Source organism: Salminus brasiliensis, chromosome 3, assembly GCF_030463535.1.
Source record: "Salminus brasiliensis chromosome 3, fSalBra1.hap2, whole genome shotgun sequence".
In the NCBI taxonomy this organism is placed as follows: domain Eukaryota; kingdom Metazoa; phylum Chordata; class Actinopteri; order Characiformes; family Bryconidae; genus Salminus; species Salminus brasiliensis.
The window spans coordinates 20,429,599-20,443,972 of NC_132880.1; the positions used below are offsets into that span (position 1 = coordinate 20,429,599).

The following is a 14,374-nucleotide window of genomic DNA, read 5'->3' on the forward strand; positions in this document are numbered from 1 at the left end:
CGGACTACAGTTAAAGCAGCCGGACTCCTCCCCGACAACCTCTACACCAGCTCTACTGCCACTACCGACTTCCTGGACTGGGTCGACTGGGTCTGGATAAAAACTGCTGCCCTTGTCAACGACGGTCACGACGAATCTGCCGATAACTCTGGGGGCCCTGCAGAAGCAATGGGGAGATGCAGGCATTGTTAGTGAGCTGATTCTGTACGGTAGCTACGTCTAAACAAGCTCTTCACCTTTAGTGATCTTTATCATGGCATAATATGGACACTTCACCAAGTGTGTGTGTGTGTGTGTGTGTCCTTAGTGGCAGTGTTGCCAGACTGACTGTGTAAGAAATAATCAGACAAACTTACTGTCGGTTTTCCTCCGAACGCTGGATGGCGTTCTGCTCATAAGCGTTCATTATGGAGAAGAGAAGACCGCTGGATGAGGACAGGCTGCTCCAATCCAGGTCCTCGTCCCCGCTGTCTACCTGCCTGTCCTCACTGCATTCTCCACTGTGTTTCCCTGGAATTCCACACACTTTCACCTCTGGAGAGCTTTCAGACTCGGGGAAAGATGAGTTTGCAGAATCTCTCCTTTCCCTGTTAATGAAAATACAGGTGATTGTAGTAAACAAACAGTGGACCGATCTGGAGGAGGGGGTCACAAAGCAGGATTCCCAGCTCAGCCAGAGAGCTCAAGCCTAGAGTCCAGCCTGTTCCATTGACCTGAGCCTGTTGCCATTGTCCCATTAAGAAATGCTGCTTTGTGAAACACCGCCCTGCAGTTCTTCAGAAAAGCCGTTTATTTACTATAGCTAATCAATCAATAAAGGATCAATAAAAACAGTAATAAATAATACATCCATTAACAAAAGGACTCGACACTGGAGTTCCAGCACAGCGCTCTACTTACTGTTCTTGCCTGGCCTGCAGCCAAGGGTGGTTCGCCACGTTTCTCACCGAAGGCCGGGTGAAGGGATTGAAGCGCAGCATATAAGAAATGAAGGCCCGACAGGGCTCCTCCACTGCAACCCCACACGAATACTCCACAGCTTTGCGCTGGAGCTGTGTGAGGGTACCTTGCTAGGTTGAGGTTGCTAGGGTGTCACAGGTAGTTGCTATGATGTCTCAGGTTGTTGCTATGGAGCTGACATCTGTTTATGGTGTTGCTAGGTGGTTTCTATGGTGTCACAGGTGTTTGCTATGGTTTTGCGAGGTGGTTGCTATGGTGTCACAAGTAGTTGCTATAGTGTCACAGGTGGTTGCTATAGCATTGCCAGGTGGTTGCTATGGTGTCACAGGTGGTTGCTATGTGGTTGCTTAGGTATCTCAAGTGGTTGCTTGAAGTTACACCTTAACATTCAATGTTAGTGTAAACACAGTACTACCTTAAAAGACGTTCCACCTTAAAATTCAGTGTCAGGGTAAACTTAGTACTACCTTAAAAGACGTTCCACCTTAAAATTCAGTGTCAGGGTAAACTCAGTACTACCTTAAAAGAACTTCCACCTTAAAATTCAGTGTCAGTGTAAACTCAGTACTACCTTAAAAGAAGTTCCACCTTAAAATTCAGTGTCAGGGTTAACTCAATACTACCTTAAAAGAAGTTCCACCTTAAAATTCAGTGTCAGGGTAAACTCACTACTACCTTAATAGAACTTCCACCTTAAAATTCAGTGTCAGGGTAAACTCAGTACTACCTTAATTCAGTGTCAGTGTAAACACAGTACTATCTTAAAAGAAGTTCCACCTTAAAATTCAGTCTCAGGGTAAACTCAGTACTAGCTTAATTCAGTGTCAGTGTAAACACAGTACTACCTTAAAAGATGTTCCACCTTAAAATCCAGTGCTACTTGAGCACAATTCCACCTTAAGCACAGTTTCGCCATAAAGAATTGACTTAAAAAAAAAGAATAATCTTACATTTATTAAAAATGATAAATCAGATCGACTCTAAAAATACACAGCAGACCACACAGCGAGATCATCTACGAAACGGTGTTTGAACCGTGTCTGTACGTTAATCAGTTCAGGCTGTATTAATTACACAAATGTGTGGAAGAAACAACAACAACAACAATAATAATAGTAACAACAATAATAACAATAATAATAATAGTAACAACAATAATAACAATAATAATAATAATAATAATAAGCAGAAAAGGAATAACATATATATACAGAGCTTTTCTAGAACTATAGGTTATTGATGACAGGGTTGTGGGTTCGATACCTGGGTTGGCCAAGCTGCTACTTTACCCTGTCTGCTCCCTGGGCGCTACAGCAATGACTCCCCACTGCTCCAGGTGTGTGTTCTCAGCATATCACTGTGTGTGTGTTTACTGCACAGATGGGTTAAAGGTGGAGGCCAAATTCTGTGTCCTGCACAAACGGTAAATCTATAGTGTGTGTGTATATATATATATAATGATAAATACCATGATTGCCATGATTTTTATATTTATTTCTTTATTTTTTGGTCAGTTTTATTTATTCATTATTTTCCGCTTCCTCAGCAGGTATTGTGTCTTAGTTTATTGATGTTTTTTTAATATATAAGTTAAAAACATAAAAATAAATAAAAAGTTTACCAAAAGAAAAGTAGAAATGCAGAAATAAATAAATGTAGATGTTGAACTTCTGTGTCAGTGAGGTTTACCTTCAACAGACCTGGCTGTATTCAATCAGATCAGTCTAAATATCACTGCAATTTGGTTCATATCTTAACCACAGGGGCCAATACTTTTCCACAGCACTGTGTGTACATACAGTTCTATACAGCCAATGAGGAACTGACCTCAGTAACCTGACTCCTCCTCTCCATTGTGATGTCATGTTGATGACATCACAGAACCTATAAATAGGCTTGTTCTCCCTCATTGGCTCAGTTAGGATTCGGCAGCCCGCGAGACAGCTGATTCCTATGTTCTCAGTGACACTGATGTCATTTGGCTGAAGCTCTTATCTAGAGCCAACTTATCTAGAACCAGCTTTCATCTGCAGGGAAACAATGGAAACCAAAAAAGCCTTGAGGAGCCTGGGCTTTCAGGTGGTTCGCAAAATCGGTGAAGGGAGTTTTGGAAAGGTGATGCTGGCCACGTCCAAGAAATACCCCGACCAGGTGGCCGTTAAAACAACGGACCTCAAGTTGATGAAACCTGGTTTTGTTTCCAAATTTCTGCCCCGGGAACTCGCCGTTCTCCGAAAAGTACAGCACCCTCACATTGTTCAGGTGCATGACATCCTTGAGTTGAGTAACAGGCACGTGTTCATCGTGATGGAGGCTGCCGCAACCGATCTCTGTCACATGATCCAGGAGCTCCACCACATCCCCATTGACCAGGCCAAAAGGTGGTTCTCCCAACTCGTCAGTGCCGTGGTCTATCTGCACCAGCAGAACATTGTCCATAGAGATCTGAAGTGCAGTAATGTTCTGCTGACTGCTGATGACCGAATCAAACTGACCGACTTCAGTTTAGTTCGCATCTCAAGAGGCTTCCCTGACCTGAGTGAGACGTACTGTGGCACTCCTCACTACGCTGCTCCTGAGGTGCTTCTGCATGAGCCCTACGACCCGAAGAGGAGTGATGTGTGGAGCCTGGGTGTGATCTTGTACAACATGGTCACTGGGTCCCTGCCCTTCGACAGCAACAATCTGAAAAGGCTCCCGCATCTCCAGAAGCAACCCTTGAAGTATCCAGATGGTGTCACAGTGGATGAGCCCTGTAAGAACTTCATCTCCTACATGCTGAAGTTCCATTATTACCTTCGGCCTTCGGTGGCAGAGGTGGCACAGCACCAGTGGCTGCAGTTACCTGAAGACCGGTGAGTAAACCATTGAGCTGGAACTGGAGTCTCTAGTTCCAGGTTTATAAATATAAAGAATATTTCGTTGTACTTTTATTTGAATTGGATTTTTGTTTGTGATTATTTATTTTTAGATTGTGGGTTTATATCTCTATATAAAAAAGAAGCCATATTGTATTAGAACGTTACTAGAAGTCTCCTGTAGATGTAAATTAAAGCACATATAGGAAGAAGAGGGGGATCAGATCGGGGCAACATTTGAAGAACTGTTAAACACTGAACTGCTAGAAGTTCTTTTAGAAGAGCTGTTAGGATTAAGATTAAAACTGAATCAGGACTAAATAAACTGCTGATTCCAGCAGGAATGCACAGGAGAAAGAGGTCCTCACAACCTCCTCAACCTTCTAACTTTCTGCTTCTTTCTTCATCTGCAGGGAGAAAATAGACACTGACAAAGCCCTGAGAAGCTTGGGCTTTGAGGTGCTGGGCAACATCCAGGAAGGCAGTTTTGGGAAAATTAAGCTGGCCGCATCCAAGAAGCACCCCAAGCAGGTGGCCATTAAAATAGTGGACCGTATATTGATGGAACCTGATTTGGAGACCAAATTTCTGCCCCGGGAACTGGACATCCTGAAAACAGTGATGCACCCTCACATCGTTCAGGTGCATGACATTTTTGAGATGCCTAACCATCTGGTGTTCATCGTGATGGAGGCTGCAGCCACGGATCTCCATCAAAAGATCCAGGAGCTCCACCACATCCCCGTCGATCAGGCCAAAAAGTGGTTCTCCCAGCTTGTCAGCGCTGTGGACTATCTGCACGAGCAGGACATTGTCCATCGAGATCTCACCTGCAGTAATGTCCTGCTGACTGCTGACGGTCAAATCAAACTGACCGGCTTCAGGTTTGGACGCATTTCAAAAGGCTCCCCTGAAGAAAGTAAGACGTACTGCTGCACTTCTTACTACACTGCTCCTGAGGTGCTTTTGGCTACGCCCTACGAGCCGAAGAAGAGCGATGTGTGGAGCCTGGGCGTGATCCTGTACGTCATGCTCACTGGGTCCAGGCCGTATGACCACACGGATTTGAAAGAGCTCCCAAATCTCCAGCAGCGACCCTTGAACTATCCGGAAGGGATGGCGGTGGAGGAGTCCTGTCAGGACCTGATCTCCTACATGCTGCAGTTCCGTCCTTTCTTTCGGCCTTCGGTAACACAGGTGGCACAGCATCCTTGGCTGCAGTCGAGTCAAGAACAGTAAGTAAACCATCGCGCTGGAACCTGAGTATCAAGTTCCAGGATTATAAACATAAAGAACATTTTCATTGTATTTGAACTGTAATTAGATTTTTGCTGATTTATTATTAAGAGTTTATTTCTTGCTTGTTTGTTTACATGTAACTGAGTTGTTTATTCATTTCTATTTTATTGATTAGCTTTAAAAAACTTAGCACTTAGCAGAATGAACAAACCCTTTTCATGCTTTTGGGTTTAGTCACAGTTCCATCAGGAGTCACAGAGTGTTTCACAAAGCAGCATTTCTCAGCTTAAGCCCAGGGTTGAGGACTGGAATGTTCCTCAGCTCTTCTTCTATTGGACAGGCTGGACTCTGGGATCAAGTTCTCTGACTGAACAGAGACCCCTGCTTTGTGACTCCCCCTGAGACTGGTCAGCTGTTTACTTATTTGCTGTATTTGTCTTGTATTTTTATCAACAGTGAAATGAGTGAGACTGCAGACTCATCTGTGGCTGAGGCTAAAAGCGCTCCACAGGAGAGTGTGTTCGGGTTTCCAGAGAGACTCTGTGATGAGAGCTGTAAGGAGATCCAGCAGCATCAGCAGAACACCATTAAGCGTTTGGAGAAAATACGGAATGTTTGTTTGTTTGTTTGTTTGTTGTTTAGACACTATTTATGACTGTTGTATCTCTGCTCTCTCTATTAAAACAGTCAGTCTGGCAGCACTGTTCTGTAAATCAGTAAATAGGTAACATACAGTATTAGTTCACTAACAATAAGCTAATACTTATTCTCCACATTGCTTCTGTACCGTCTCCAGAGTTATAGGCAGGTTTGTGGTGGAAGCCGTTGACGAGGACGGGGAACCCAGTTCTCATGGAGACGCCAGCCCACTCCAGGAAGACGACAGCAGTAGAGCTGGGGCAAGTCTAACTTGCCGAAGCGTGGAGGCTGTGGAGGAGGAGCACGGCTGCTTCTGCTGCAGTCCTTTTTGTGCTGCAGTTAAAAGGGCAGCTAAAGCTTATGTTGTCACACCGATTATCAGAGCCTCCCATTCACTTCGAGGGAAGGTGAAGAAGTTCTTCATCTCTGCGGTGCACAACTCCTCCTCTTCCCAACAGGGGGCTCCACATTCTGCTGCCTCCACAGAAGCTCCTGCCTGTTCCAGTCCTGAACAGAGACGTGAGGATGGGACTTCGGACATCCTGCTCCATGGGCTGGTGGTGGAGGCAGAAGCTGTCCTCCCACAGCCCACAGTGAGGCAGGGAAGAAGAAGGCTGCGATTCCCCAAGTTTAAGGTAAGTGGACTGTTGAGTGATCGTGACGGTCCTTTTATACCATAGAATCACTTTAAATATTGATCAGAAATGTTTCAGTTGGTCAATCTTTGTCATTTTTGTCTCTCCAACAGATCCTGAAGAAGAGAGTTCATCCTCTGTAGACGACCAGCACGGCTCCCAGTAATGGTAGTGTACTGTCTGGGTTTGATTCTGAAGGGAAAGTCCCGCTCCATGGGCCGGTGGTGGAAGCAGAAGCTGTGCTCCCACCGCCCATTATGATGCAGGAAAGCAGGAGACCGAGTCTTCAGCTCCCCTTCAGATTATTCAAACTGAGTTCACCCTGTTCATGCTTAGCCCAAACAAATCATGTTGGATGACCATGTGGACCCACCTCCCACAAGGTCTGGGTTGGAGATGAGTGATTGGAGGAACAGCCTGCCTGATCTCAACCCGAGGGGTAGGGTGTTACTGGACTTTTGTGCTAGTCACAATTTGTCCACAGCAAACACCATGTTCAAACACAAGGTTGCTCATGAGTGTATTTGGTACGCTCATAGTGTACCTTGAGCCAAAGGTCAGTTAATGATATTGTGCTCATATCATGTGACCTGAGGCCATGTTTGGACTCTCGGGCAAAGAGAGGCACTTAGCTGTTAACTGATCATCATCTAGAGGTGAGTTGGACCAAGTGGTGGGGAAAACTGCCAGACAGACCTACAACGGCCCAAAGACTAGTGAGGGTCTGCTGGGATAGACCTGCATCATAGAAGCAGCTGGACATTTGGATGTGGCCTAAAGCTTTTTGTTAAGTGGTGTTGAGGTGCCTTTAAACCATTCATTATTCAGTCATACATGTTTTTGACCAGAGGAGGATGGGTCCACCTTGTGAGTCTTGGTTCCCCTCAAGGTTTCCTCCTCCAGCTCTGGGGAGTTTTTACTTGCCACTGTCGCCTTTGGCTTGCTCACTTGGGGTTACATCATCAATTTTATCTAATTTCCTGATTTTTTGTAAAGCTGCTTTGCACCATCAGATTTGCAGTGGCAGAAGTCCAGGGACTAGGAACAGTGTGGAGAGTCCATGGAGAATGACATTCGGGTGGCCATAAGGAGGTTCTGTAAAATAGTCCAACAACTCAGAAGAAGAAGGAGAATCATTGTCCAAACTATGGTCAGTTAGGGCGGTGAAGCTCTGCTCTCAGCTGAGGATATTGTTGGGCAGTGTATAGAACACCTTGAGGAACTCCTAAACTTGAGGAACATGCTTTCTGTCCAGGAGGTAAGGCTGGAATCTACCAGGGAGTCAGAATCTCACCATCTCTCTTGCCAAAGTCACTGAGGTAGCTGAAGAAAGCTCCATAGTGGCAAAGCACCAGAAGTGGAGGAGATTCACATGGAGGAGCTGAAGGCTCTGGTTGAGATGCCTCTGCAATGTTGCATGGACCTCTGGAACAGCACCTCTGGACTGGAGTACTTGGGTGGTGGTCCTATTTTCAAGAATGAGAACTGGAGAGTGTGTGCTTACTCTTGAGGCATCACACTTCTTAGCCTCTCCAGGAAACTCCATTCCAGGGTAGTGCAAAGGAGAATACACCCGATAGTTAAACCTCAGATTCAGGAGGAGCATCGCAGGTTCTGTCCTGACTGTGGAACAGTGGACCAGCTCTTCACACTCTCTCAGATAGTCGAGGGGTCATGAGTGTTCACCGTTTCAGTCTACAACCATGTTCCCCGAAGCTGTTTGTGAGAAGTGCTCGGGGAGTACGGGGTGCCGAGGTCACTGATGTGAGCCGTACAGTCCTTGTACTCTCGGTGTGAGAGCTGTGTCTGTTCTCTCAGCACCAAGTCAAGCTTGTTCAGTGTTGCCGTTGGACTCCATCAGGGCTGTGGACAGGATAGCAAGGCTTCTGTGTGTGATGGCCTCCGATGTGCACTTGTTTGCACAGTTTGCAGCTGAGTGTAAAGCGGTCAGTATGAGAATCAGCTCCACCAGGTCTGAGGCCATGGTGGCGTCCCATTCACTCTTCATTATGGAACAAGGAGCTCTGCTATCCGGGTGAGGCTCGGAGTAGAGCTGCTGCTCCATGGTGTTGAGGTGAGCCAACTGAGGTGATTTGGGCATCTGATAAAGATTTCCTCCGGTCATTATCAGTCCCCTGGTCCCCTCTGGACATGGCAGAATGGGAGGAGACCCAGAGGAAGACCCAGGACCTGCTGGTGTGATTATATCTCCCGGCTGGCCTGGGAATGCCTTGGGGAACCCCCAACAAGAGGTGGTGGAACTGGTTGGGGATGGGAGTGCCTGGACTTCTGTGCTCGCCTAATGCCACTGCAGTCCTGAGCTGAATTAAGAAGAGGAGGATGATGAAGATGAGCTTCAACTTTAAGGTATGTGAACTTTTTCCTCTTCTTGACACACATAAAGCTCTGCCATAGTGCAGCTAAATGTGCAGTTAAATTTAATAAAACATTTATTAATAGAGCAGAGAGCCTGGAGCAGAGAGCCTGGAGACATGATGAGAGGAGTAATCTGGATAATCTGGAGTGAGTCTGGAGGAGTAAAGAGGGAGCCTGGAGAAGTGATCTAGAGGAGTGATCTGGTGGAGAGTTTGTGTGTTGGTCAGCATGAATAAGAGATGTTCTGTATTACTGATGTGTTCTGGATGTTTCTTTTTTTACTCAAAGAAAATCTAAGTATTATTATAAAATAATATAATAACAATAATACTGTAATAAAATAAAGTTACGTCAAAGTCAGCTTTATTGTCAGAACTGCAATATGTACAAACACAGCATTGAAATTGCTTTACTCTCAGAGCCATGGTGCAACAATAAACAGCAAACATATAAATAAACATTAAATAACAAGAAGCATAGAAATGGTCTTTTACTAATATGTAGGAATGTAAGAGTTTTAGTGGTTGTATAAATAAATAGAGTGAAGTGGCATATGCAGCAGATAAAACATCTGGGTTTGGTTAGTGCAAATATAAACAGTAGTGCAAACTGGAGCTCATAGATTATTAAAGTGACGTGTGCAGAAGCAGTTCTTGATAATGCAGAGTTCACACACACTTAACTACACACACATGTTTATGTTCAGGGAATACTATGTGCAATACCCCCCCCCCCCATGTGCAATTAAGAGTCTTTTGCTGTAAATAATATTGTTATTGCTCTTTTAATTCTTATTTATATTGTGTGTGTGTGTGTGTGTGTGTGTTTATAGTGTAAATTATTTATCCAAATTTTTGTAACTGAGTGTCTTGCTATCGCTTTCTGCTGTTACACTGAATTTCCCCACTGCGGGACTAATAAAGCATCTTATCTTATCTTATCTTAACACCACACCACAACACCACACCACAACACCACAACACAACACCACATCAACACACCACAACATAACACCACAACAACACAACACAACAACATAACAGAACACAACAACACAACACCACCATGACACAACACAACACCATTACACCATAAAACAACACCACAAAAACACAACACCACAACACAACACTTCAACACACCACAACAACACACAACAACAAAAATACACCACAACACACTGCAACACAACACACTGCAACACTACAACATAACGCAACACTACAACATAACACAACACATCAACACAACAACACAACAACATATCAACACAACACCAAAACACAACACTTCAACACAACACACAACACAACAAAAATACACCACAACACACTGCAACAACACAACACACTGCAACACTACAACATAACACAACACCACAACACAATAACACACCACAGCAACACAACACAACAAAATAACACAACACCACAACATAACACCAAAACACAACACACCACAACACAACACACCACAACACAATACAACAACACAACAACAACACATCACCACAACACAACAACACACAACACAAAAATACACCACAGCAACACAACACAACAAAATAACACAACACAACAACACCACAACATAACACCAAAACAACATACCACAGCACCACAACACATCAACACAACAACACAACACAATACAACAACAAAACATCACATCAACACACCACAACACAACAACATAACACTACACAACAGTACAACACAACACCACAACACACAACAATACAACACAACCGAGTTCTGCATTTCTGGAATCCTCTGATAATTTATTGAGGCTGATCATCTGTGTAAAAAATCTCCTTCTGTTAAGAGTTTGATCTGGTGTTAAACTGCTTACAGGATTTACATCTTAAGCTCTTTTACATGCTTTTCCTTTCCCAGCTTCACCTGATGAGGTCAAAAGCTGCTAAACTTCTGGACAGGGAGGGAGGTTATAGCTAGAGAGCTCGCCCATGCCCATCACCAAGATTTTCACTCTTTCAGAAATGATTAGCTGTCCTGCACTGATTCACATCACACAGCGTTTGAGCTGGTTTAGACTCACTGTGGTGATGAAGCCCCAAGTTCAAGATCCCTTCAAGATCTGTTTAATCTAGTGTTGTATGACTGAACCTGTTAGTGCTGCCATCTGGTGACCAGACAAAACACCACATCACAACACCACAACACACCACAACACAACACACAACAGCACAACACAACAACACAACACACCACACCACAACACAACAAAACGACACAACACAACACAATACCGCAACAACACAACACAACACCACAACACACCACAACACAACAAAACGACACAACACAACACACAACACAACAACACAACACAATACCGCAACAACACAACACAACACCGCAACAACACAACACAACACCACACAACATAACAACACAATAAAAACACAACACATCAACACAACACAACAATACCACAACAACAACACAACAACATAACACAATACAACACAACAATACAACACCACAACACAACACAGCACACCACAACACACTGCAACAACACAACACAACACAACAACACACTACAACAACACAACACCACAACACACCACAACACAACAACAACACAACACACTGCAACACCATAACAAAACACACAACAGCACAACACAACAACAACACAACACATCAACACAACACACCGCAACACCACAACACAACACTACACAACAACACAACACCACAACAACACAACACAACAACGCAACACAACAACACAACAACAACACAACACCACAACAACAACACAACACCGCAACACCACAACACACTGCAACAACACAACACACAACAGCACAACACAACAACACAAAACAACACAACACATCAACACAACACACAGCAACACCACAACACAACACTACACAACAACACAGCACAACACCACACCACAACACAACACTGCAACAACACAACACAACAACATGACAACAACACAACACCATAAGACCACAACACAACTGTGTCTTGTTTCTCGCTCTCTCTCTCTCTCTCTCTCTCTCTCTCTCTGTCTCTCTGTCTCTCTCTCTGTCTCTCTCTCTCTCTCTCAGCTGATTTCAGTGCATGTGTTGATTGGCTGCATTGTAAGAGCCTCATCTTTGAAAAAGTGCTGGTGATGTTGATCCAGTCGCCTGAGGTGTTCAGTGTTGTACACTTATCCACTTTGTCCCTAAATCTAAAGACTTTTTTAAGGCGACTAGCGACAAATCAAGCTTCTTTTTCTGCTGTTATTTGACACTTTTGGAGATGAACACACATGTTCTTCAGTTCCTGTCCTCAGCAGCAGCTGCTGCCGTGAGCCCCGTCCCACAACCCTCACAGCGCTCAGTCTCTCAGTCCGAGCAGACCCACACCGCTCCACGTCCACACTGCAAATGAACTGCACATGCCCAGACCCGCCTCTGACCCCGCCCCCTGTTTACAGAGCGGGATGTAAATATAAATGCGTCTTCAGATAAATAAATAAATAAACAAATAAAACTAAGTATCTCTGCCAAACTGTCTGTTTTAGGGTCACTTTGTGGGTCTGAAGCCCGGATAAAGGAGGAGGGTTGAGCGTAGAGTAGCAGTTCCTCCCCACAGAACAGTCTTCTGATTAAATTTGATAAGCTAACATTTAACAACACAGAACTACATTGATTTATGACATTTATGTAAAAATGATTTATGTAATTTAGGATATTTTACATATTTCAAATGAAAAAAAGGATCAACTTAAGAAGTTAATTTATTCAGAGTTCATTTGTACACAATTATGCAAATTTGGACAATCATACAAATTAGGAGACGATGTCATTTAGTGACGTCTAGCGACCTTTAGGACAGTCAACAGCTGCTTTCCTTACTGAGGAGCTGCAGCAACACTGGCAGTGTTCACCACGCCAATGGCGATCACGCTGAGGCAGCTTGAGACTCTGTGGATTTCCTGCTGCTCTGACAGTCTTTTAGCTTCAGTCTTTTAGCTTCAGTCTTTAGCTTCAGTCTTTCAGCTTCAGTCTTTACCTTCAGTCTTTTAGCTGGTAGTTGTGTTATTTTCCTGTAAATATGGTGGTGGTCAGTAGTCTAGCTCTGGTCACATCAGTGTCGGGGTGAGGGCCCTTTATTTGTTTATTATTATTATTCTGTTCTACTGTGTTATATGAGGGAGGAGGTAAGACCACTGTATTTGATGTGTTTTTCTTTTTCTAGGTTATTTAGTAAGATGAGATGTGAGGTTTTGTTTATTTTGGTCTTTTCTCACCCTGAAGTTTTATGATGTTGACCGTTGTTTGTTTGTCATGTTGAAAATAATAAAAGATTTCACTTGAGCATCAGATCTGTTGTGCTGGTTTATTTCTCTCCCCAAAGCTCCAGACCTCAGCTTTACTATATTATAAACGGGGTGATGAACGGGGTCATAAGTTCACTTTTAATGTTGTAAATAAATCAGCCCAGGTTTCAGAAAGCAGTTGTAGCTAATCTACGGCTGTCAGTGGGCTTTAAGTTATATGTTGAGGTGATAAACTAAAGCAGTAATAAATGCTGTTTAATGTAGAAGGAGTTTTCTAATGAACCTGAATGAGCGTCTCTTACCAGCCTCACTGATCCACAGCCTCCTACCCTGCTACCTTTGGTGCAATTCTGTGACTCTTAATTGTAGAAGTAACACGGTAGGTCCTTTCTTAAATAAAAGGTTCAGGAGGAAAAAGATACAAGTGTGTGAAACTTTCAGAAACTGGAGGTGAAGAGCCGACAATTATCATTCACAAGCCCTGAAACATGCCAGCAGTCACTGTCCATCAGTTTGCTGGTAGGTTGAGATGTGCAGTGCTGTGAGTCCAGAAGCAGGATCAGGATCTTCATTCTAGACCAAGTCCATTTACACTGACGTTCCCACAGGTCTGAATGTCTGCTTTTGTAGAAGTTCATCAATTTAACCTGGAAAGCACAATCCTGGCCACGTCTTTCCCACTGTGGTACAGAACAGAAACACACACAGAGATCATGATCAAAGCTCTCTGATGAGGACGTTAGTCGTACAGCTAATCTAACAGCTCAGTGCTCTCTGGATCCAGTGGAGGAAGCAGGACGACGCCTTGGTTTGGTTCTTGTAGAGTCAATCCGGAATCTTCCCCGTCAATGGCCTCAATCTGAATCCCCTAAATACACACAGCCAGATAATTCACCTCACTTTTATTTATATAGAGTTTTTACAACAAATGTAGCCACAAAGCAGCTTTACAGAGATTTACATTTAAGGCAGTTAGCAGACGCTCTTATCCAGAGCCACTTACAAAGGATGTGTGTCAGAGCCTCTTTTGAGCAAGCCAGTGGCAACAGTGGCAAGGAAAAACTCCCTTGAGAGGAACCAAGACTGAAAGGTGGAACCCATCCTCCTCTGGTCGACCCCAGATCAAAATAAAAATCAAAACAAGAATAAAAACAATAATAGAACAAAAAGGTAAATCTGGCATCAAGCCAAACAAGATGAGAATGTGAGTGAGAGTGATAAAGTCCATGCAGGTAAACAGTCAGAAGCAGAGTCATGCAGGGAGGTGAGGATGAATCAGTGTGAGGCTCCAGAGCAGGACAGCGGGCAGGATGGCAGTGGAGAGCCAGGTCAGGTCAGGCGGTACCAGGATGGAAC

General features: G+C 44.0%; 1 protein-coding gene across 1 annotated transcript; it reads left to right on the top strand.

The window, feature by feature from the left end:
- Positions 1-3,000: 3,000 nt before the first annotated feature.
- Positions 3,001-6,497, top strand: LOC140551057 (ribosomal protein S6 kinase alpha-3-like). The gene is made up of 5 exons (XM_072674425.1): positions 3,001-3,815; positions 4,232-5,053; positions 5,514-5,678; positions 5,854-6,215; positions 6,445-6,497. Exons 1-5 carry the CDS (start codon positions 3,001-3,003, stop codon positions 6,495-6,497), a joined length of 2,217 nt encoding a protein of 738 aa, XP_072530526.1.
- Positions 6,498-14,374: the final 7,877 nt, after the last annotated feature.

Excerpts from the sequence above, each read along its gene's own strand:
- LOC140551057 (XM_072674425.1), top strand. The coding sequence starts at position 3,001 with ATGGAAACCAAAAAAGCCTTGAGGAGCCTGGGCTTTCAGGTGGTTCGC. Across the intron at positions 5,679-5,853 it reads AAAATACGGAATGTTTGTTT|AGTTATAGGCAGGTTTGTGG; the intron begins GTTTGTTTGTTT and ends TACCGTCTCCAG. Across the intron at positions 6,216-6,444 it reads TTCCAGTCCTGAACAGAGAC|ATCCTGAAGAAGAGAGTTCA; the intron begins GTGAGGATGGGA and ends TCTCTCCAACAG.